The 24,068-nt window shown below is 47.9% G+C and overlaps 1 protein-coding gene across 1 annotated transcript in view; it reads right to left on the bottom strand.

Annotated features, from left to right (window-relative positions):
- RyR (Ryanodine receptor) overlaps window positions 1-24,068 on the bottom strand; it is a 1,181,579-nt gene that overhangs the window by 1,041,071 nt on the left and 116,440 nt on the right. The window contains exons 8-9 of the mRNA XM_084584752.1: window positions 9,929-10,022; window positions 9,495-9,569 (exon numbers count right to left, since the gene is read on the bottom strand). Of these exons, the coding sequence (XP_084440878.1) occupies window positions 9,495-9,569; window positions 9,929-10,022 (169 nt within the window). The remainder of the gene's footprint in view (window positions 1-9,494; window positions 9,570-9,928; window positions 10,023-24,068) is intronic.

Below are 24,068 nucleotides of genomic sequence, written 5' to 3'. Positions count from 1 at the left end.
TCGCCATTCGTGTATCTAAGAAACATATCTGCCTTCGATGAAGACTAACCGGAGGATCACTAACACATGTGTTGCGGTATTTCGATATGAAAAAATCCCACTACTGTCCGTACTAACCAATCTCGGTGATAGACGGAACACTTGTTCTCGAGAGTAACATAGCATGTCTTGGTGTTTGCTGCAGTTCCGACAATGCGCTACCAAATTGCTTCAAGTACCAGCTTTCCCGGAAGCGCCTCACATTAACCACCCTCAACTCCGGCAGTAATCGCATCGCTAATCGCCGTATGGCCAAGACACTTGCCTGGAAGGCCTTGAGACGCTGTATTTTATGGAGCCTTCAAGAGGTCATGCAAGAAGGGGGACGAAGTTTTTCTGCTCCGAGTGGTGGTGACATCAAATTTTTTTTAACATCACCTGAGCCTGGTGGACTCCTTAACAGGGGGTGTTTAGAAAGTGGTTGGCGACAACGGTGCTAATGACCTGTGGTAAAGGCCAGGTACCAGGGGTGATAGAAGGCCACGAGAGAAGAAAATATCGCCATTCTAAGGACCTATTGCCGGGGACTACCATAAGATTTTGCAGTGGGGCCAAAGTTTTATTTCAGCCTGACCTCCATCCCACTTAAGAGCTTGCTTTTGCCAAGTCCGTCTGCTGCCGTGTTCCCAGTGACTTTTGATCTAGGTGCGCAGATGAGTGCGTCTCTTTGCTACAGAGTGCGGAAGCCAGGAAAGGAAACGCGGCAGCACGCATCGACTTGTTGATTACATGCTGGAGAACGACCTAGGTTCTTTGGTAGCATACAAGTATGGCATTTCGCCGTTATGCCAGATAGCATGTTAAGAGAAAAGGCAAGCGGGGCGGTGGCGAAGATTCTGAGCAGGTGCATTTCTGGTTTAAGAAGCTAGCCGAGACACTTTTGCAAGACAATCCTCTGCGTCTTAGATGAATATTCAGGGAGTTTGAGTAGATTTTAATAAGGGAATAATTACTGACATCCACCCAAGCGCGTCCATTCGGCTACAAAGGAAAACCAAGAGCCTTCCTTTGTAGCCGTACACGACTGCACTTGGGTGAATGTCAGTGAGTAATTACTCCCTTGATAAATCTTCTCCGTATTGAGGGATTCCCTTAAATATTAGTCCAACACAGTTGCCACTTAGAGTTGTTATCGATTCCCTGATCCACTGGCCTTCCTTAGTTAGTTCTTTTCGTAGAGCGAGAAAGCTGTATACCTTTCTGTTGTAGCCGTATGACTCCGCTTTGGTGAATGTGAATGAGTCATTACTTCCTTATTCTTCTTCTACATCTTGCATTATCGGCAAAGGCGGCTTCGACTACACATCAAGAGGCATTCTTCAGCGTGAAGACAACAAGAAGGACATGCCCATCAGTAGAAGATGGATGGATGGATGGATGGAATATATGAGCGTCCCCTTTGAAACGGGCTGATAGTAGCTGCCCCTAATTCTAATTATTGATATAGATTGGTTAACTATACCATCATTCTATTTATTAATTTTTTGTTTCTACATTACTAACATTATGTTAGTAATGTAGGAATTCATGTTAGAAACTCATGTTAGGACGCTGTCTTAAGGAAAGGAGAGGAACTCATGGCAGGACGTCGTCTTGAGGTATTTGCAGAAATACATTCCTTGATTATTGACGACCCGTTCAGTCTTGATCACGTATTTGACGGACGAGAACCCAGGGCAGAGTAATTTCCCAGTATACACGTTGAAGGCTTGTATTAATCAATGCCGTAAGACAAACTAATTAAGTGTGTCTAGTCATGCATAACTGAAGACAATGATGAAAGAGCCCTTATTGAACTATGACGTATTTTTTTATCAATTTTAAGAAAAACCTTCGTTTCATGTGAAGTCCATTATGATTGGCCATGACAACATTCTTTTTTTTCGTTCAGAGGGCAGGTGTTTGCATTAAGTCTAAGTTAGCCCCTGCTATTAGCAGCATTTTCCTGGGCTCTGTGGACAAACAATAACTCGGTGCTCGGAAGGCCTAACGAGTAAGGCTTTGCGATACGTAGATGACTATTTAATTGTTCTCAATGACTACGGAAACGTCGTACGTAAGGTGATTGACGAACTGGAGCTTTTTAAGGATAGACGGTTGAGATTCGGTGGCAATTTGCAGCTTCACTAGCAAGTGAACTCTAGCTTGTGAGGCTAGTTTAGCAGTTCTCTTCAAGGAACTGGTTGACATGAAATGGGATATCTGGGCTTAGTGAGGCAGCGAACTTGAATGAGGCATATACTGTATTTAAGGGCGGGCACGTATTGTGTTATAGACGGTTACCGGACCCACGAGAACTAGCAATAGGGTTCCTTGTCGATAAGCATATAGCTGGTAAACATAGATTAATTTTATAGTAATGTTACGACGGAGATTTGCTGCCGGAGTGCCGAAAAGATAGAAGGCAGAGTTGTCAGCGGGTTAACGGTTGCGCGTCCGACACGAGGGCTTACCCATACGTCTTTTTACTTGTCCTTTGATATATTCTCTTCAACGTCTTCAAGACTGCTACATTTTCCCCCTGGGCAGCTGAAGCCCACGGGCGAGGTAGTTTGTCGTTCCCACGGTAGTGGCTTCACCCGAGCGACATGGTCGACTTCCGTTCTCGTTGAGTGACTTGCGGTCATGGGTGCTACTCGGTAGTTCAGCTCGCTGAAGCGGTCGATGACAGCTAATCGCCAAACTTTATTGCCGCTAACTCACGCTTCCGGAGATTTCGTCAAAGCCTCTCCAGGGGCACTAGGCGATACCGGCTGTTATACTGAGCTTTGGAATGCTCTTGCGAAGCGAGGATCCGCAAACGGGCGGGACGGCGAGCCTCTCCTTCCCGACAGAGTTTCGGCGGTGCACGTCATGGACGTAGTAAGGAATGAATACCGAGGGGCGCGTCATGCGTTGCAGTGTTTAAGGCAAATGTTATAAACAGCAGTATGGTATCCCAGTTCCTGTGGTCAGATGTGACGTGCATAAAAAGCGTGTTGACGAGTATGCGGTTTGTGCTCTCCATGAAATCATTGGTTTGAGGGTGATATGGTGTAGTGGGTCAAAAATGCCACGCACACAAATATAGAAGCTCTTCCATAACATCTGTCGAGTAACCTCGTCACTGATGATTGTCCACGGCGCGGCATGACAGAAGGGACCGGTGGACGTGGCTGAAGGAAGAGCGGCCGTTTCGCAGTAGCGGGTGAGGTAGTCTGCAGAAACCATGATCCAACGATTTCCGTCGAAAGACTTCGGGAAGGAACCCATAAGGTTGATTCCGATTTTCTCAAAAGCACCACGTAGTCACTGAATGCAGCAGGCCCTGTGACGTTAACGAGGTGCGTTTGTGCCCCTAGGATTCAGCGCAGCTCGCTCAGTCGTCTAGTGCATTTTCGGCCAATAAAACCGATCACGGGCACAGTGGAGCCTTCGTACAAAGGAAGTAGGGTGGCCGTGCATGGTGGCTCTCGGGAATCACCAGCAGAAATTCTTTTCGATGTTTGAGTAAGCCGTTTTGTACCAGCACGAAGACAGAAAGGGCTGGTAGTTGCGGAATCCCGCTCTGCCGCAAGCAGTGGCTCGAGTCGGTCGCTTGCGCAGTCCGCAGAGCCGAAGCATCAGGAAACTCGGGCGTGACGGAGGCGATGTAGTGATAGAGTCTAATTCGATCGTGGGAAGGGAAGATGAGAAAGTCTGTTTCGGCGTGTTTGTGGCCACTCTTGTACGAGACAGTCAAGTCGTACTCCTGCAGATGAAGGGCTCAGCGTCGACCAGATGGATCACGAAGTTTGACACAGGGCATGATGGTCCATCACAACCGTGAAATGGCATCGAAATCGTTGAACGACGAAAACTCCTGCGCCGTAAATGTGTAGTTGCACTCAGGTTTGCTGAGGGCAAATACGGGCTTCCCGGTTTCCGAACGAATCTCACTTGCGTCAGTGTGGACTTCCGTCGGAGCGGAGGGACTGAAGTGCTGGAGTATAAGATGATCATCATCATCATCAGCCCACTGCAGGGCGAAGGCCTCTCCCAGCTGCATCCACTTGACCCTTGCGAACTTTATCTCATTCGCCCACCTAACTTTATCCCGCCCCTGCAACGCTTTCATTCCCTTGGAATCCAGTTTGTTACCCTCAGCGACCATCGGTTATCCTCCTCTCTTCGCACTACATGTCCTGCCCATGTCCTGCCCATGTCCATTTCTTTTCTTCATTTTCACTAGAATGTCGGTAACATGTGCTATTTCTCTGACCCACTCGGCACGTTTTCTATCTCTTAACGTTAACCCTATCATTTTTAGTTCCAGTATGGGATGCGACTGGTGAAAAGACACATCACAGCCTGAGGGGCTCAGTCTAAATGGGCGACCTTTTGGAGAAGGGACGTCAGAGAGTAGGCTATGACAGCAAATCGCGGGATGAACCGTTGCAAGTAAGAACACAGCCCTAAAAAACTGTGGAGCTCTTTTGGGTCCGGGGTCGTTGGAGTCTTCTGCAGATTGGGCCGAACGCTGTCGCGGTCGACGAGATGTCCGAGTACGAGTGCTCGACGCACCTGGACCGGTTAACGCGGACGATAGGGGAATGTTTTTTTATATCAAAATACGCGAACATATGTGTGAGTGATCCTTCGGTTAGCCTTTCCGGAAGGAAGATATATTTTTATAACGTCCTCTATCAACCACCCGTTATCTCGATCACCGGAAGCGCACCCGGACCGGAAAGTTTTTGCACCGTCACGCAACCAGACTGTCCTGGCACGGCTTCAGCGTGGTGGAGATGCCATTTTGTCCCGCTCAGTGCGCTGGCGTCTGCACGCAGAGATGGTCAAAGAATACGGATTGCCGCTCGAACTTCTGACAAGTTTGTCTGACAGCGAAGAACGCTCGCAAGTTGAACAGCTCTCTGATCTTTTCAATCGTCAGGCGTCTCAACGAAATCGGATAGAGCGTCTGTTTGCGATTCCCTGCTTGGCATAGCACCATGTGAGCAAGGTCTTGGCAACGAGAAACGAGTAACGCGCCTTTTACACGTGAAATGGTAATTTATTTTCTGTTACCAAAGCCTTTCTTAGTGAGCCGGAGTATCTGCTACAAAATGATCCGCGAGTATGAAAAGTGACTGTTATAACACGATGAATATTAGGGCGCAAACGGAACATATAGACGCAGCAAAGGAGAAAACAGGACAGGCGCCTGTGTCTACGTTCCGTTCGCGCCCACTTGTTCATCATGAATGGTCTTCAATTAGACTAACTTTCCATTGTGCTGAACTCGGTTCTAAGGTACACAGGGGCCCTTAACCAATGAAGACAGCTGATGAACGCGTCCTTTCATGTAGCTTAAACCAGCATGGTTTTGAGTAACCACGACTTCATGCGGTATGCGGGGACAAAGTAGCAATCTAGCCTTCATATTAGTCAGGAAACAAAGCACGCTCTGGCAAGTTACTTGGATTCTATAACTTAATTAGGTTCTTCCACAAACATCTACAAATCATATGCTTCGTGCCGCTTATTATAAAATCAATTTGTGGGAAGCAAAGAGCTTGGACAGATCACGCTCTCCAGAAGAAAGGTGGCACGCCCCCGTTGGGGTGCATTTTTTCCTCGATGTTGCCCATTCTCGGGTCGCCACTACCGCAGTGCACTCTCTGGTTTCACCAGGTGATCGAGGACACTACATGAATGACGTTTTCCCGCACATGTGATCGGAATTGATGGTGGCGTGTGTATATATTGAACCTTTGAGTTACGAGTAAGTCTTTTCCTCGCTTTATTGTGCGTAACGCTTCTGTTATTTCGAGATGTATGCGTACTGTTTTTAGCTTCTGTTCCTGCAATAGGAGCCTTGCGCTGCCCAGGGGGCGCCGCGAAAACGGTGCTAAAAAGCGCCCCCTAGCTGGGTAGTACAAATACCCGGCGTCTGCATTCGAATGCATGGAGTCAGTATGGATCCACCACTTTAATTTCTATTATGTATGAATTACAACGAATTTAAGGCGGTGAAAATTCTTTTAGGGCTGTCACGACGTAAACAAAGGCAATAAATAATCCAACGGTCAGGCAGCAATCGGAGGCGAAGTCTCGGCGCGCTGCCAGTCGATATAGCCAGGCGAGTGTGACGCGAATTCGTGGAGCTCTACGAAAGCTTTACACGCAGCTGAGCTTAAGCAAGTGAATCCACGAAACCACAACACGGATAGGCAGCGTAAATAACCCCTCCGAGGCACAAAAAGTCCTTCCGATGGGCACCATGAGCCGGCCGTGCACGGGCCGTTCCGTTCAATGCATGCATGTGAGCTTGTAAGTTATTCCTAAGCTGGTTTTTGCTTTTTACGCACTGTTTAGCTGATAAGTGACGCTCGTAATGTTTGGAAATACAGTCCACGTATTGGAAAGTCCCCCAGAAAGCTGAAGCTGGGACTGCAGATACGTTCGAATTACACCGCGGCAGGCACTTCTGTTCGTCGTTGGGTGCAGATGTCAGAAGGCACGCTGACCTCGTTTTACTGCTCAACTATACATGATTTATGTTCTTGCAGCTCTCGAGCCAAAGTTTTTGCCTGTTAGGGACAATGGGGACTTTGCATATTAGAATGAGTGCACTATCAGATCAAGAACGCACAGTGCATGACCGAAATGCTATTTTCGGCTGCTTAGTAATTATAGATATGCCCCAAATGACGTCTATTACTGCTTCTCTCTAAAGCGAATGGCTGCTTTCATCGAGATAGCAAACATTTTCAGTAAACTCTAGTTTATCGTCCTCACACCTTTCGTTGCTTGACGTGCAGTTCTTACTTGCACAGCTGCCGAAAACATAACGGACGGTTTCACTCTCGATCACAAATATATTTCAGCTCTGAGCCGGCGGAGAGTCCAGCTTAGAGCGAACGCGGTTTCTCTAACCAGTGCATGACCGCCCGTACCAATCGCACCGTAGCCCCGTTTCGTGCGGCTTGAAAGAAGGGAGTAGAGTTGAACAATGAAATTGTTAACTTGTCGGTGGCGCCCTACGACGCAAGCGGTGACGATGTTTCGGGACGGCAAGATCCATGGCGCACGCTTAGAGCATTTCGCCGGAAGGCGTTTCTTCTTCTTCTTTAACGTTAGGCTACTGCTGGTTCACAACGATGTCCATGATGCATGACGACTCTTTTAACGTTCACGAAGCGGCAAAAAGAAGCAAGAATCGACGTAGAAAGCCTGCGAGATATGCGCTGTAGCATAGGCAGAGCCGCCGTTGTACTACCCAGTCAGGCTTTTCTTGGCTGCCACGAGGCGGCGCCACCCTACTCAACACTCCAGCGCAAGGTCCCTATGTGCTTTTGATATGAAGCAGAAGGCCCTTTTCAATTTCATGATTATCCCAATCGCACTGCGCATGCGTTACTTAGTGGCTGTGTTCGATTTGTATCGCAGAATTCGGCTTTACTCAACTTAAATTCGCTTCATTTCTGACAATCATTTCTGCAGGTAACTTGGTTACCAATGGCTAAAGGTGCTTGGAATAGTACTCTCTGTCTGCGCTACTAGTACATATCTCAGCTAAAGATGCATGCTTTCATTTCATTTTATTTATTTGCTCTCAGGGTCGTTGGTTAGGAGTGGGTGGTAAAAAACAACAATAACAAAAAGAAAGAATACAAGTGTACTGGGCAAGTTTATGAAGATAATTACATAAAGCAGACTTGAAGCCTACTGTTGTGGTGATGGACACACGGAGATGGGAAGGTGGTTTTAGTCAGTGCTGGTCGTTTGAAGAAAGGAATAAAAATTACGATTGCTTCGACACTTTGCCCCGCCAACCTTGAAGTTGTGGTTCATGCGAAACTAAATGTAAATAGGGGTAATAAAACGTGATTGTCTCACCTCTTCATTGGTAAAAAAAGCTTTGTGAAAAGGAAATAAACGAGATATTCGACTGCGTAAAGAAAGAACGGGAAGATCGGTTGTTGTTGTTGTTGTTTTTTTCATAAATGTTACACTGGCAAAGCGAGAATAATTGCACAAATGAAAATAGCAGAGCGATTTTTGGTGAATTCTGTTTAATTTGGTGATCCCAAACAGAAGAATCATTCTGAAGGTTGGCCAGAAAAATTTCAGTACATTAATTCAGGCCGGTGGTAACATGTACGCACGTGTAAGAGAATACTCTTAATATTGCATAAAGGAAGCTGGGAGTGTAGAAGGTTAGCAGGATTGGCAGAACCCCACAATGTTAACTGAACGTCGTGATGTCATCAACTTAGTTAAATGCTGTACTGGATTCACCGCGATAACACAACAAATTTTCGATTGCTTCCGTTTACAAACTGCTGTGAAAATGGTTTTTATTTCCTCGAAAAGAGATAAATCACTATGAACTAGTAGTTCTTCAATTTACTAAGTCTTGCCTGGTGATGATCATGCAGCGATGATAGGGTGATTAATATTCAGAACATATACTCAGAGAGCGGATAAATTATTATAGTACCGTTGATAAGGTTCTCGGACTGAAATTTGATTTGAGCCCCTTGTGGACCGTGCGTACATACCACCAGCCAATATGACTAAATATGCGCCGACGGTGTGGTAAAACTAGGAAGCTGGCAGATGTTGTAATCTTCGATCTCATTTCTTCAATCTTCGATCGCTTTCGGCGCAGCTGACTACAGAATGTGAAATTATCCCGCCAGATGCATGCACAAGCAGCGGACGATGTGATCCTGCATTTTGGTCGTCGGCACCTTTGGAAGCATGTGGCGAAAAAAACGCATTTATCGCATAAGGATTGCAAGGATCATTTTTACGTGGGTGAATGCGAAGAGTCGCGGCCGCTGCAGAAATAACCCGCACCAGAGCCCAACGCCGAAGCAGCCCCGAAACGCGATAAATCCGGCGTAGACATTGGCTCATTAAGTCGCGCCAGCAGCAACGCCTGCGAACGCTCGCAGTTGGAGCGCACTGGTTGAATGCAGCGAGCCCGTTTGCGGGCTGCGGCAGTGATTACTGCCGCAGCCTTTAGACATGGCCTATCATCGACGCGCTCATTACGCCGCTGTGAACTCCTTGAGCAAAATTTAAAGAAAAAAAAAAGAAGTTCCGAGAGCACTGTGGAATCGACGCAGCAGAAATGCGAATGGCTGCATACGGTTCATCACGTTTGTTATTATAATCAGCTAAATGCACATTCAATATCATTGCTACTTTCATCATTGTCATCGCTACTATCATCCTCACTGTAGACAAGCGTTTCACGATCCCGGGCACTCGGCTCGGCTCCGAGGAAAGCGCTCGGCTGAGGATCCGAGAACGGAGGTTCGATTCCCAATGAATGATTTTATTTTTATGCTGACGTCATCAGGATGATTGACACATCAGCGCACAGATACCGCGCCCACGGCCTAGAAAGGCGTAATATGAGGCACAGCTGCATTCAAATCATATCGAGGAGGTGTAACAGAACAGAGTGGAGCTCTACTCACTTTGTGCGCACTAACTCAAGCCTCCACAGCGAACGAGCTTGGTTCAGGACGGCGCCGCCTTCGTAGACGATGATGCTGGGAGAGAGAAAGAGATGGTAGGACCGGTTATTTGAAGGGTTCTTTATTATTGCTCAGCTCCCGCAAGTGTTGTGTAGATAATGGTGCCACATGTAGCAATGGCGAACGTTAATAAAGACATCGCGAGAGCAATGCTACGCGTCATCCCTAAATGAAACAAAACAGTCATTGTAATCTTGGCACCCTCCAAGTTGGTGGAGTTTGACCTAAAAAGCAAACATAAATTTAACTCAGAGGAGGTGAGTTGCGATTGTTTAAAATAAGAATCAGAGTGTATGCTTTACAGCTGGCCTGAACGTAGAGGAGAACACTGCAGGGTTCTCGTCGAATAGAGTGAGCCATTGTTGTGAACTCACTTCTGGCTGGTCTCCTCGCTCCAGTTGGGAGGAATGGTGAGGCACTCGTCACCACCGTGGAAGAACCTGAGCACTTCACCGCCGAACACGTAACCTGCGGAGAAGGAGACACCGTCACATCGCAAAGGCGTGACTCCTCGAATAAATGCCCTTACATTAATTCACGAGGCAAAATATAAAAAAATATAAAAATCTACACTAAAGCAGTTGCCGTGTGTGCCAGAGAGGTTACGTCTCACTTTTATACAGCGGGGAATTTGTATGGAGTCCTGCTTGGCGCCTTCAGTACAGAAAACACCGTTGAGCGACGTCACTTTTTCAAAGCGTATGGCCGACATTTGAAATTGCAGTCCAAATAACTTGCTGCAGTGAATATAAAAATTATGCATAAATTCTCAGCAGTCATCGAAAGGCAGATTAATTTGTTATAAGGCATCAAATTTTCGACCAAATATCTTAACAACTTTATTTATTGGCGCGCTTTATTCAAGTATTTGGTGATACGTTCGTGGGATGCAATAAATGCGTGACACATGTTACGGCAGAACAGGAATGAACAGCACGGAAAGGATGAGGACACATGAAAACGATAGACGAGACACACGAGCGCTGACAGTTCTATTTCGAAAATCGGCCAGAGATCCGCCAGCACCTGAATGTTCCGGATGCCGTGCATGCGTGATTTTATATATTCCGCGCAGAGGTTCTAAATAAAACTGTCACCACTTGTGTGTCTCGTGGTTCCTTTCTCTGTTCTTAGCGTCCCATATTCGTTACTGCCCCCACGGAGAACTTCACAAGGCACCACACTCTTTCCCAGCAGACAAAGGAACGACTGCGGAGGTTTTAAATAAACCTGTTGTAAATCATCGCCCGTCCATTCCCTCTTCTAAGCCTCCCATATATCCCATGTCTCATCACTGGCTTCGGCCGCCCCCACCGAGAACTTGACAAGGCACCACACCCAGCAGACAAAGCAAAAACTGCGGAGGTTCCAAGTAAAACTGTGGTAAGTCACCGCTTGTGTGTCTCATGGTTCCTTTCTCTGTTCTTAGCCTCCCATATTCGTTACCGCCCCCGAGGAGAACTTCACAAGGCACCACACTCTTTCCCAGCAGAAAAAGGAACGACTGCGGAGGTTTGAAATAAACCTGTTGTAAATCATCGCCCGTCCTTTCCCTCTTCTAAGCCTCCCATATACCCCATGTCTGATCACTGGCTTCGGCCGCCTCCACCGAGAACTTGACAAGGCACCACACCCAGGAGACAAAGCAAAAACTGCGGAGGTTCCAAGTAAAACTGTGGTAAGTCACCGCTTGTGTGTCTCGTGGTTCCTTCCTCTGTTCTTAGCCTCCCATATTCGTTACCGCCCCCACGGAGAACTTCACGAGGCACCACACTCTTTCCCAGCAGACAAAGGAACGACTGCGGAGGTTTGAAATAAACCTGTCGTAAATCATCGCCCGTCATTTCCCTCTTCTAAGCCTCCCATACATCCCATGTCTGATCACTGGCTTCGGCCACACCCACCGAAAACTTGACAAGGCACCACACCCAGGAGACAAAGCAAAGACTGCGGAGGTTCCAAGTAAAACTGTGGTAAGTCACTGCTTGTGTGTCTCGTGGTTCCTTTCTCTGTTCTTAGCCTCCCATATTCGTTACCGCCCCCACGGAGAACTTCACGAGGCACCACACTCTTTCCCAGCAGACAAAGGAACGACTGCGGAGGTTTGAAATAAACCTGTCGTAAATCATCGCCCGTCATTTCCCTCTTCTAAGCCTCCCATACATCCCATGTCTGATCACTGGCTTCGGCCACACCCACCGAAAACTTGACAAGGCACCACACCCAGGAGACAAAGCAAAGACTGCGGAGGTTCCAAGTAAAACTGTGGTAAGTCACCGCTTGTGTGTCTCGTGGTTCCTTTCTCTGTTCTTAGCCTCCCATATTCGCTACCGCCCACACGGAGAACTTCACGAGGCACCACACTCTTTCCCAGCAGACAAAGGAACGACTGCGGAGGTTTGAAATAAACCTGTCGTAAATCATCGCCCGTCATTTCCCTCTTCTAAGCCTCCCATACATCCCATGTCTGATCACTGGCTTCGGCCACACCCACCGAAAACTTGACAAGGCACCACACCCAGGAGACAAAGCAAAGACTGCGGAGGTTCCAAGTAAAACTGTGGTAAGTCACCGCTTGTGTGTCTCGTGGTTCCTTTCTCTATTCTTAGCCTCCCATATTCGTTACCGCCCCCACGGAGAACTTCACGAGGCACCACACTCTTTCCCAGCAGACAAAGGAACGACTGCGGAGGTTTGAAATAAACCTGTCGTAAATCATCGCCCGTCATTTCCCTCTTCTAAGCCTCCCATACATCCCATGTCTGATCACTGGCTTCGGCCACACCCACCGAAAACTTGACAAGGCACCACACCCAGGAGACAAAGCAAAGACTGCGGAGGTTCCAAGTAAAACTGTGGTAAGTCACTGCTTGTGTGTCTCGTGGTTCCTTTCTCTGTTCTTAGCCTCCCATATTCGTTACCGCCCCCACGGAGAACTTCACGAGGCACCACACTCTTTCCCAGCAGACAAAGGAACGACTGCGGAGGTTTGAAATAAACCTGTCGTAAATCATCGCCCGTCATTTCCCTCTTCTAAGCCTCCCATACATCCCATGTCTGATCACTGGCTTCGACAACACCCACCAAAAACTTGACAAGGCACCACACCCAGGAGACAAAGCAAAAACTGCGGGGGTTCCAAGTAAAACTGTGGTAAGTCACCGCTTGTGTGTCTCGTGGTTCCTTTCTCTGTTCATAGCCTCCCATATTCGTTACCGCCCCCACGGAGAACTTCACGAGGCACCACACTCTTTCCCAGCAGACAAAGGAACGACTGCGGAGGTTTGAAATAAACCTGTCGTAAATCATCGCCCGTCATTTCCCTCTTCTAAGCCTCCCATACATCCCATGTCTGATCACTGGCTTCGGCCACACCCACCAAAAACTTGACAAGGCACCACACCCAGGAGACAAAGCAAAGACTGCGGAGGTTCCAAGTAAAACTGTGGTAAGTCACCGCTTGTGTGTCTCGTGGTTCCTTTCTCTGTTTTTAGCCTCCCATATTCGTTACCGCCCCCACGGAAACTTCACAAGGCACCACACTCTTTCCCAGCAGACAAAGGAACGACTGCGGAGGTTTGAAATAAACCTGTTGTAAATCATCGCTCGTCCTTTCCCTCTTCTAAGCCTCCCATATATCCTATGTCTAATCACTGGCTTCGGCCGCCCCCACCGAGAGCTTGACAAGGCACCACACCCAGCAGACAAAGCAAAAATTGCTGGGGTTCCAAGTAAAACTGTGGTAAGACAGCGCTTGTGTGTCTCGTGGTTCCTTTCTCTGTTCTTAGCCTCCCATATTCGTTACCGCCCCCACGGAGAACTTCACAAGGCACCACACTCTTTCCTAGCAGACAAAGGAACGACTGCGGAGGTTTGAAATAAACCTGTTGTAAATCATCGCCCTGTCCTTTCCCTCTTCTAAGCCTCCCATATATCCCATGTCTGATCACTGGCTTCGGCCGCCCCCACCGAGAGCTTGACAAGGCACCACACCCAGCAGACAAAGCAAAAATTGCTGTGGTTCCAAGTAAAACTGTGGTAAGGCAGCGCTTGTGTGTCTCGTGGTTCCTTTCTCTGTTCTTAGCCTCCCATATTCGTTACCACCCCCACGGAGAACTTCACAAGGCACCACACTCTTTCCTAGCAGACAAAGGAACGACTGCGTAGGTTTGAAATAAACCTGTTGTAAATCATCGCTCGTCCTTTCCCTCTTCTAAGCCTCCCATATATCCTATGTCTGATCACTGGCTTCGGCCGCCCCCACCGAGAGCTTGACAAGGCACCACACCCAGCAGACAAAGCAAAAATTGCTGAGGTTCCAAGTAAAACTGTGGTAAGGCAGCGCTTGTGTGTCTCGTGGTTCCTTTCTCTGTTCTTAGCCTCCCATATTCCTTACCGCCCCCACGGAGAACTTCACAAGGCACCACACTCTTTCCCAGCAGACAAAGGAACGACTGCGGAGGTTTGAAATAAACCTGTTGTAAATCATCGCCCTTCCTTTCCCTCTTCTAAGCCTCCCATATACCCCATGTCTGATCCCTGGCTTCGGCCGCCCCCACCGAGAACTTGACAAGGCACCACACCCAGCAGACAAAGCAAAAACTGCGGAGGTTCCAAGTAAAACTGTGTTAAGACACCGCTTGTGTGTCTCGTGGTTCCTTTCTCTGTTCTTAGCCTCCCATATTCGTTTCCGCCCCCACGGAGAACTTCACAAGGCACCACACTCTTTCTCAGCAGACAAAGGAACGACTGCGGAGGTTTGAAATAAACCTGTTGTAAATCATCGCCCTTCCTTTCCCTCTTCTAAGCCTCCCATATACCCCATGTCTGATCCCTGGCTTCGGCCGCCCCCACCGAGAACTTGACAAGGCACCACACCCAGCAGACAAAGCAAAAACTGCGGAGGTTCCAAGTAAAACTGTGTTAAGTCACCGCTCGTGTGTCTCGTGGTTCCTTTCTCTGTTCTTAGCCTCCCATATTCGTTTCCGCCCCCACGGAGAACTTCACAAGGCACCACACTCTTTCTCAGCAGACAAAGGAACGACTGCGGAGGTTTGAAATAAACCTGTTGTAAATCATCGCCCTTCCTTTCCCTCTACCTCTCTAGCCTCCCATATACCCCATGTCTGATCCCTGGCTTCGGCAGCCCCCACCAAGAACTTGACAAGGCACCACACCCAGCAGACAAAGCAAAAACTGCGGAGGTTCCAAGTAAAACTGTGTTAAGTCACAGCTTGTGTGTCTCGTGGTTCCTTTCTCTGTTCTTAGCCTCCCATATTCGTTTCCGCCCCCACGGAGAACTTCACAAGGCACCACACTCTTTCGCAGCAGACAAAGAAACGACTACGGAGGTTTTAAATAAACCTGTTGTAAATCATCGCCCGTCCTTTCCCTCTTCTAAGCCTCCCATATACCCCATGTCTGATCCCTGGCTTCGGCCGCCCCCACCGAGAACTTGACAAGGCACCACACCCAGCAGACAAAGCAAAAACTGCGGAGGTTCCAAGTAAAACTGTGTTAAGTCACCGCTTGTGTGTCTCGTGGTTCCTTTCTCTGTTCTTAGCCTCCCATATTCGTTTCCGCCCCCACGGAGAACTTCACAAGGCGCCACACTCTTTCGCAGCAGACAAAGAAACGACTACGGAGGTTTTAAATAAACCTGTTGTAAATCATCGCCCGTCCTTTCCCTCTTCTAAGCCTCCCATATACCCCATGTCTGATCCCTGGCTTCGGCCGCCCCCACCGAGAACTTGACAAGGCACCACACCCAGCAGACAAAGCAAAAACTGCGGAGGTTCCAAGTAAAACTGTGTTAAGTCACCGCTTGTGTGTCTCGTGGTTCCTTTCTCTGTTCTTAGCCTCCCATATTCGTTTCCGCCCCCACGGAGAACTTCACAAGGCACCACACTCTTTCGCAGCAGACAAAGAAACGACTACGGAGGTTTTAAATAAACCTGTTGTAAATCATCGCCCTTCCTTTCCCTCTTCTAAGCCTCCCATATACCCCATGTCTGATCCCTGGCTTCGGCCGCCCCCACCGAGAACTTGACAAGGCACCACACCCAGCAGACAAAGCAAAAACTGCGGAGGTTCCAAGTAAAACTGTGTTAAGTCACCGCTTGTGTGTCTCGTGGTTCCTTTCTCTGTTCTTAGCCTCCCATATTCGTTTCCGCCCCCACGGAGAACTTCACAAGGCGCCACACTCTTTCGCAGCAGACAAAGAAACGACTACGGAGGTTTTAAATAAACCTGTTGTAAATCATCGCCCGTCCTTTCCCTCTTCTAAGCCTCCCATATACCCCATGTCTGATCCCCGGCTTCGGCCGCCCCCACCGAGAACTTGACAAGGCACCACACCCAGCAGACGAAGCAAAAACTGCGGAGGTTCCAAGTAAAACTGTGTTAAGTCACCGCTTGTGTGTCTCGTGGTTCCTTTCTCTGTTCTTAGCCTCCCATATTCGTTTCCGCCCCCACGGAGAACTTCACAAGGCGCCACACTCTTTCGCAGCAGACAAAGAAACGACTACGGAGGTTTTAAATAAACCTGTTGTAAATCATCGCCCGTCCTTTCCCTCTTCTAAGCCTCCCATATACCCCATGTCTGATCCCCGGCTTCGGCCGCCCCCACCGAGAACTTGACAAGGCACCACACCCAGCAGACAAAGCAAAAACTGCGGAGGTTCCAAGTAAAACTGTGGTAAGTCACCGTTCATGTGTCTCCTCCCTGTCCTTAAGCTCCCATATTTTCTGTGTCCGATCATTCGTCCCGGCCGCTCCACGGAGAACTTGACAAAGCCTTCCGGCGGTTGTCCCGGGTTCGATACGGACCAGGACGAATTTTTCTTTAACTACGAAGCTTCTGCGAAAGCTTTTCAGCTTTCGTTTGTGGATGCCAATGAGTAACTACTCCCTTATTAAAAATCTTCACCACCTTGGGGGTATCCCCTAAATATTCGATTACTATAATTCTTATTAAAATATTTTGTTTTAAACATCATTCTAAAACGTCACGCGCTATTTGTGAAGGAATAAATTATTTTTCTCCAATTTCACTCGCTAACTCCATATTGAAAGTATTTTGTGTGTGTGTGGTTTGAAGAGGAGTTCTTTTCCATAATATATGTTTATGCAATTTCCATGAAGCATAGTGCTCCTTCATTTACTCCTATGAAGTTTCATTGTTCTGATTGGGTTCTTTGAACAATGCAGCTGAAAAATAGAAGAGACAACTAGGGAAGTTGGTACGGTGACAGATGAATGAACAGCGCTAAAGACGCGGACGAAGTGCACGAAGCAAAAAGGACGGTCCTGCTTGCTTTTTGCTCTTCGTCCTCGTCTTTAGCGCTGTTTATTTATCATGTCAGCTGAAAAAGGCTGTAACGCATGTCTACCTACTTCGATGGAGATACCAAAGCTGGGAGCACACCGTCGGAATATCAAAATGTACCCATTCACTGCATTTATTGCGCATGCCGTCTTTACCAAGCCACAATGTTTGCTTCTCAGCTACATAGCGGATCTTTAGTGACACCTCTAAAGACAGGAATATTTAAAAAAAGGCGCTTTTTACCAGGTTTACAGATTTAAAGCTTTAGAGGTTTAAAGCTTCGAGGTAGGATAGTGCTATGTTTCACGACTAAGAAGTAAACCTTGTTGATTGGTTACTTTTTGCAAACTATGCGTCTGAAGACTGTCCAATACATATCACGAGAGATTCACATCATACACTTATTCACTGCTTACTCGAATCCTGTCTAGTAAATCTGTCCATATCCTAGCCACGCATAATTGAAACCCAAAAGAGGGTCATGCATGATTTTCATAAAAAAGTGACAAGAGACAAAAACATGGAGTTGAGATGAACAAGATAGGCATCGCTTCGTACCAGTTCCCTATCATTTTGGGTGGTTTGATAACTGCATTATTGTGCGTGCTTATTGTGCGCCTTGTAATGATTTTTTCACCCTTAGGAGCAGGAATGCATCCAGCAAAGACTACTTAGTTACTTACTTTTATGATTAATGCGAATTTCAGTGATAGCTAGGCCGCTATGAGATGCTGGCGCAGTGAGTAAGACAGCCGTCACGGGGGTGGACTGTAGCGTTGGCTTTGATGTCGAGGTATTTTGATGCATAAGGGTTGTGTTGCTAGCCAGGGCCTGTACTGTATAATTTTGAAAGTGTCATTTTTGCTCTTGCCTGATTGATGAAAGCACCAGAACTGGATGTTGAAGCAACCGAACTGACATCCATTTGTGTCATTTCCACCAATTAGGAAAGGGTAAAAATAATGCAGGTGAAGCGGTGGCGTAGCGGTAGAACATCCGCCTCGCATGCTAGAGGACCGGGGTTCAAATACCGGTGCCGCGCAATTCCCCACCGGATGAAAAAAAAAATAATCCGCGTGTCGATGGAATTGCATTAACAGGTTTAGGGTGCGACCTGATGCCGGTGAACACCTCCGGAAACGCACTCCCTCAACAGAACAGGAGTTGGCCACCCTGGTGCAGTAATTGGCCGCTACCTCTCATGTTAAGCTCAACAAAACACCGGCCCTCAGTCACCAGCGGCTGCGGAACAACTGACCACGGCGGTGGTCAGACCTGTGACGCAGCAGAGGGTGCTAAGAACTTCTGGCTCCGCTGGACAGGCCGCCATTGGAAACTGACCCTGGCAACGTTTAACGTTAGAACCCTAGCTAGTGAAGCTAGTTTAGCAGTGCTGTTAGAGGAACTAGAAGGTATGAAATGGGATGTCATAGGGCTTAGTGAGGTTAGGAGGCCGAATGAGGCATATACTGTACTAAAGGATGGGCATATGTACTGTGTTATCGAGGTTTACCAGAGAGGCGACAAAAAAGTAGGTTTCCTTGTCAATAAGCATATAGCGGGTAATATAGATGAATTCTATAGTATTAATGACAGGGTGGCAGGCATCGTAATTAGGCTTAATAAGCGGTATAAACTGAAGGTCGTACAGGCCTAGGCACCTAAATGTAGTTACGATGACCAGGCAGTTGAAAGTTTCTACGAAGATGTAGAATCGGCAATGCGAAAAGTAAAGACGCAGTATACTGTACTAATGGGCGACTTCAGTGCCAAGGTAGGGAAAAAACAGGCAGGGGACAAGGCAGTAGGTGACTATGGCATTGGTTCTAGGAGTGAGTGAGTGAAAACTTTATTGGATATTTCAAGGGTTTCGCGGTTGTGAAGTCTCCGTCGTCTTCTCTGGCGCTGGCGACTTGAGGCTTCTCGTCAGCAAGGGTGGGCCCCTATTCCAAGGCTCCACTGAGTCGTGCTGCATCAGTCGCGTGCTGCACTAAGGCCCTTAGGGTCGCGAGCTCGCCGCTGGTGAGCCGACTCTACCATTGCTCCGCACTCGGGTCTTCGTGTTGGTGGAATGCTTTGTTGCGTTCGCATTCCCACGAGATATGATAAAGTGTAGGTGTGGCATCGCACCAAGGGCAGGTGGCTCCATTGTGTCGGGAACATTTTATTAAGTATGTGTAGGTTAGGAAAGGAGTTGGTCTGTAATCTGCGCCAGCCGGTCGCTTCCTCCTTTGTAAGGGCTTTGTGTGGTGGTGGATATCTAATTCTTCGAACAGCAGGGGGGAGTTACTAGTTGAGTTTGCAGAGCGCAATAACTTACGAATCATGAATACCTTCTTCAGCAAACGGAAGAACCCGAAATGGACATGGAAAAGTCCTAACGGGGAGACTAAAAATGAAATTGACTTCATACTGTGTTCAACCTCCGCCATTGTTCAAGATGTAGAGGTAATCGGGAAAGTGCGATGCAGTGACCACAGGATGGTGAGGTCCCGAATTAGCCTAAATCTGAAGAAGGAACGCAACAGATTAGTAGGAAAGAATCCCATCAACGAATTAGCTGTGAGCGGGAGGGCAGAAGAGTTCAGGATCTCGCTACAGAATAGGTATTCAGCTGTAACCGAGGATGGCGACATTACCCTAGAAGCAAGGAACAATAGTTTCAGAGATATCATTACTGAGTGCGCAGTAGAAGTAGGCGGTAGGATAGTTAGAGAGGATACCGGTAAGCTGTCTAAGGCGACGAAAGATTTGATTAAGAAACGCCAGAGTATGAAAGCTTCCAATCCAACAGACCAGATCGAATTGGCCGAGATATCAAAGCTAATCAATAAGCGCAAGGTGGCCGATATAAGGTAGTATAACATGGAGAAAATTGAGCATGCTGTAAAGAACGGGGGAAGCCTTAAAGCGGTAAAGAAGAAATTGGGCATAGGCAAAAACCAGATGTATGCGATAAGGGACAAGGTGGACAACGTCATCACTAATATGGACAAGATAGTCAAAGTAGCCGAGGAGTTCTATACAGATCTCTACAGTAGCCAAAGTAGTCAGGACCGTAATGAGATTGGCGCTAGGGAAAAACAGTCAGATGTTCCACTAGTGACGAAGGACGAGGTCAAGAAAGCACTAGAAACTATGAAAAGGGGGAAATCAGCTGGAGAGGATCAGATAACTACAAATTTGCTGAACGATGGGGGGGATATCGTGCTAGAAAAACTGGCCACCCTGTATACGCAGTGCCTGGTGTCATCGACGGTACCGGAACCATGGAAGAATGCAAACATTATCCTCATTCACAAGAAAGGGGACTCTAAGGACCTTAAAAATTACAGACCAATCAGCTTACTGTGAGTTACGTATAAGGTATTTACTAAGGTAATCGCTAATAGAATCAGCACAACCTTAGACTGCAATCAAGCAAAGGATCAAGCAGGGTTTCGGAAACGATACTCTACTAACGATCATATCCATACCATCAATCAGGTGATTGAAAAATGCTCGGAATATAACCAGCCCTTATACATAGCATTCATTGATTACGAAAAAGCATTGACTCAGTTGAAACCTCGGCGGTGATGCAGGCATTGCGAAATCAGGGGGTAGACGAGCCATACGTGAAAGTGCTGGAAGATTTATATAGTGGCTGCACAGCAACGATAGTTCTGCATAAAGAAAGTAACAAATTTCCCATAAAGAAAGGTGTTCGGCAAGGAGACACAATCTCCCCGGTACTATTCACAGCTTGCTTAGAGGAAGTATTCAGAGACTTGGAATGGGAGCAGTTAGGGATAAGGGTAGATGGAGAATACCTCAGTAATCTGCGATTTGCTGATGACATTGCCTTGCTAAGCAACTCGGGGGATGAACTGCAAATAATGATTGATGACCTAGACAGAAAAAGTAGAAAGGTAGGCCTGAAAATCAATATGCAGAAGACTAAGGTAATGTTCAACACCCTCGGGAAGGAACAGCAGTTTACATTAGGTAGCGAAATACTGGAAGTAGTAGGCGAATATGTCTACTTAGGACAGGTAGCAACCGCAGATCCCGACAATGAAAAGAAAATAACAAGAAGAATAAGATTGGGATGGAGCGCATTTGGCAAGCACTCGCAGATTATGACTAGCAGCTTACCGGTATCGCTCAAGAGGAAAGTATAGAACAGTTGCATCTTGCCCGTACTCACCTATGGGGCTGAAACGTGGAGGCTAACTAAGAGAGTTGTAATTAAGTTGAGGACAACCCAGAGGGCTATGGAACGAAAAATGGTAGTGGTAACATTAAGAGATATAAAGCGTGCAGAGTGGCTCAGGGAAATAATTCAAGTTACCGACATTCTAGTGGAAATTAAGAAGACGAAATGGGCATGGGCAGGACATATAGTGCGAAGAGAGGATAACCGATGGTCGCTGAGGGTAACAAACTGGATTCCAAGGGAAGGAAAGCGTAGCAGGGGGCGGCAGAAAGTTAGGTGGGCGGATGAGATTAAGAAGTTCGCAGGGGTCAAGTGGATGCAGCTAGCACAGAACCGGGTTAAGTGGAGAAATATGGGAGAGGCCTTCGCCCTGCAGTGGGTATAATCAGGCTGATCATGATGATGATGATGTTAGGCCGTTTGTTTGCGGGTGGTAGATGGTGCAAGTCCGGTGAGTTATTTTGCACGGAGCGAGCAGGGCTTGAACGACGTCAGATAAGAAAGCACGGCCTCTGTCGCTGAGCAATTCACGAGGAGCACCGTGACAGAGAATGATGTTCTTCAATAAGAAACCGGCCACATCGCGAGCTGTTGCAGCTGGGAGTGCGGCGGTTTCGGCTCGATGGCGACAATGAATTGCCATCAGCTGTGTACGGAAGAGGGCCATAGAGGTCGATTCCTATGCGGTCGAAGGGTCTAAGCGGCCATGTGAGAGGCTGTAACTCACCAGCCGAACGGTGAGAGGCAAATTTGCGGTGTTGGCAAGTCAGGCACGATCGAACGTACCTAAGAACTGAGTTTTACATATCGCGCCAATAGTAGCGAAGACGAATTTGCGTGTCCGTCTTGAAAACTACGGCGTGACCGCACTGCGGATCGGCGGGAAAAGCAGTACATATATGGGTCCATAGATGGCGCGGAATCACGAGGAGTCTTTTTCGTCCCCTTAAGTTATAGTTGCGCCGGTAAAGGAGGTTATCCTGAATCTTATAGTGGGAAGCTTGATGGCGAAGGGAGCGTGAAAGGGTAATTGCTGAATGGTTAGAAAGTTAGACAGTAAGAGATGCGATTCATGTATCCTTTCGTTGTTCGGCGGGCATGGCACTGTCGTCGATCGATGACTCCACGGAGTCTAAGGCGGAGAGACTGGCAAGGTCGGTTGGAAGTGGCGAGCGAGACAAATCGTCGGCGTCTTTATGTTTGCGACCAGATCGGTAAATCAGATCGGTTCGGCCCTGCAGACGCAGGGCCCAACGTGCCAAGTGGCCGGAGGAATCTTTGAGCGATGGAAGCCAGCATAGGGCGTGATAGTCCGTGACTACATCAAAACAGCGGCCGTAAAGGTAAGGGCGAAACTTTGTGAGTGCCCAAACAATGGCCAAGCACTCCTTTTCCGTTACAGAGTAGTTCGCTTCGGTTTTCGTGAGAGTACGGCTGGCGTAAACGACTACGTATTCACCGTAGCCAGAGGGCTGAGTACGCACAGCACGGAGGTCGAAACCACTGGCGTCTGTATGCACTTCGGTGGGCGCTTGAGGGTCAGAATAGCGCAGGATGGGCGTGGCTGTGAGGAGTAGGCGCAAGGTGTTGTAGGCGTCCTCGCATGCTGGTGACCACAGCGAAATATCAGAGTTATTGCAGAGGAGCTCAGTCAGCGGGGCGACAATGGAAGCAAAGTTTTGTATAAAACGTCGAAAGAACACAGGTCCATAGTTGCTTGATGGTAGTAGGTTTCGGAAACGCAGTCACAACTCGAAGTTTGGCGGGATCAGAACGTATACCCTCCTTGGACACAAAGTGGCATAAAATGGCTAGCTCACGAGCAGCGAAGCGACTTTTCGCCTAGTTGAGCTGCAGACCGGCGTTTGCAAGACATGCTAAGACCTGCTTCAGGCGAGATAGGTGGGTCGCAAAGTCCGGCGAGAACACCATGATGTCGTCAAGGTAACAAAGGCACGTTTTCCTCTTCAGGCCACGCAGAATCGTATGCATCATACGCTCGGATGTAGCAGGGACATTACAAAGACCGAAAGGCATGACGGTAAATTCAAAGAGGCCATCAAGGGTGACAAATGCGGTTTTAGGACGCTTTTTGCAGCCACGGGCACCTGCCAGTAACCGAATCGTAAATCAGGGGAAAAGTTCAGAACATTGTAAACAGTCCAATGAATCACCTATATGCGAAAGAGGGTAGACGTACTTCCTCATGATATAACCGTCTTTCTTCTACACCAGGACAACAGGAGGGACTGTTAGAAGGCTCAATCACTCCATTCTAAAGCACAGTGTGAACTTCGGCTTCAATAACTTGGCGCTCGTTGGCAGACACTCGATAGGGGCGTAGAGGAGCATGGGAACCGGTGTCATTGTGGTGGGCTCAAAGCAGGCTGGTGAGAGTCGAATGAAGAACGGAACTGATGAAGCAGTGCGAGAAGTTCAGAGCGTTGAGGCCCAGGAAGACTTGCGTCGATGGAGCGGAGGAAACCCTTGGCAGAAGACTGGTCCAGCGCAAGAACAGCTAGGCGGTGTGAGTGCAGCCAAGTCAGCGGGCTGCGAAGCGGGTTTTGAGCCAGCGGTGAGAATAGAATCAATGCGCTGGATGGTGCCGAGGCATTCACCGCAACGCAGGGATACGTGAAATGAGAACGGATTAGAAATCCAGAGCGCGGTGAGGCCAGCTGATATAGAAAACGACGTAATGTAGAGGAAGATTTTTGCGGTTTAGAAAGATAGGCGATGTGGTGAAAAGTACATCGGTACTTCGGGAGAAAGCACAACCGGTGGGAACAAGAACGAAAGAGCACACAGAGAGATCAGTATACCCTCGGCAACGACTACTTTTGAAAACGAACGTCCGGCAATCGTTTGTCTGCGCAAAAAACTCCAGTTCGGCACGAGCACAGTTGATCACCGCATTATCACGCGACAGAAAAACCCAACCAAAGATGAGATCATGAGAACAGGAAGGCAAAACGACGAACGCTATTGC

The sequence above is a fragment of the Amblyomma maculatum genome, chromosome 11 (genome assembly GCF_055883805.1).
Source record: "Amblyomma maculatum isolate TAMU_Amacu chromosome 11, ASM5588380v1, whole genome shotgun sequence".
In the NCBI taxonomy this organism is placed as follows: Eukaryota; Metazoa; Arthropoda; class Arachnida; order Ixodida; family Ixodidae; genus Amblyomma; species Amblyomma maculatum.
Note: the sequence above shows the minus strand (reverse complement) of the source record. Positions and strands in the feature narration are given on the sequence as shown.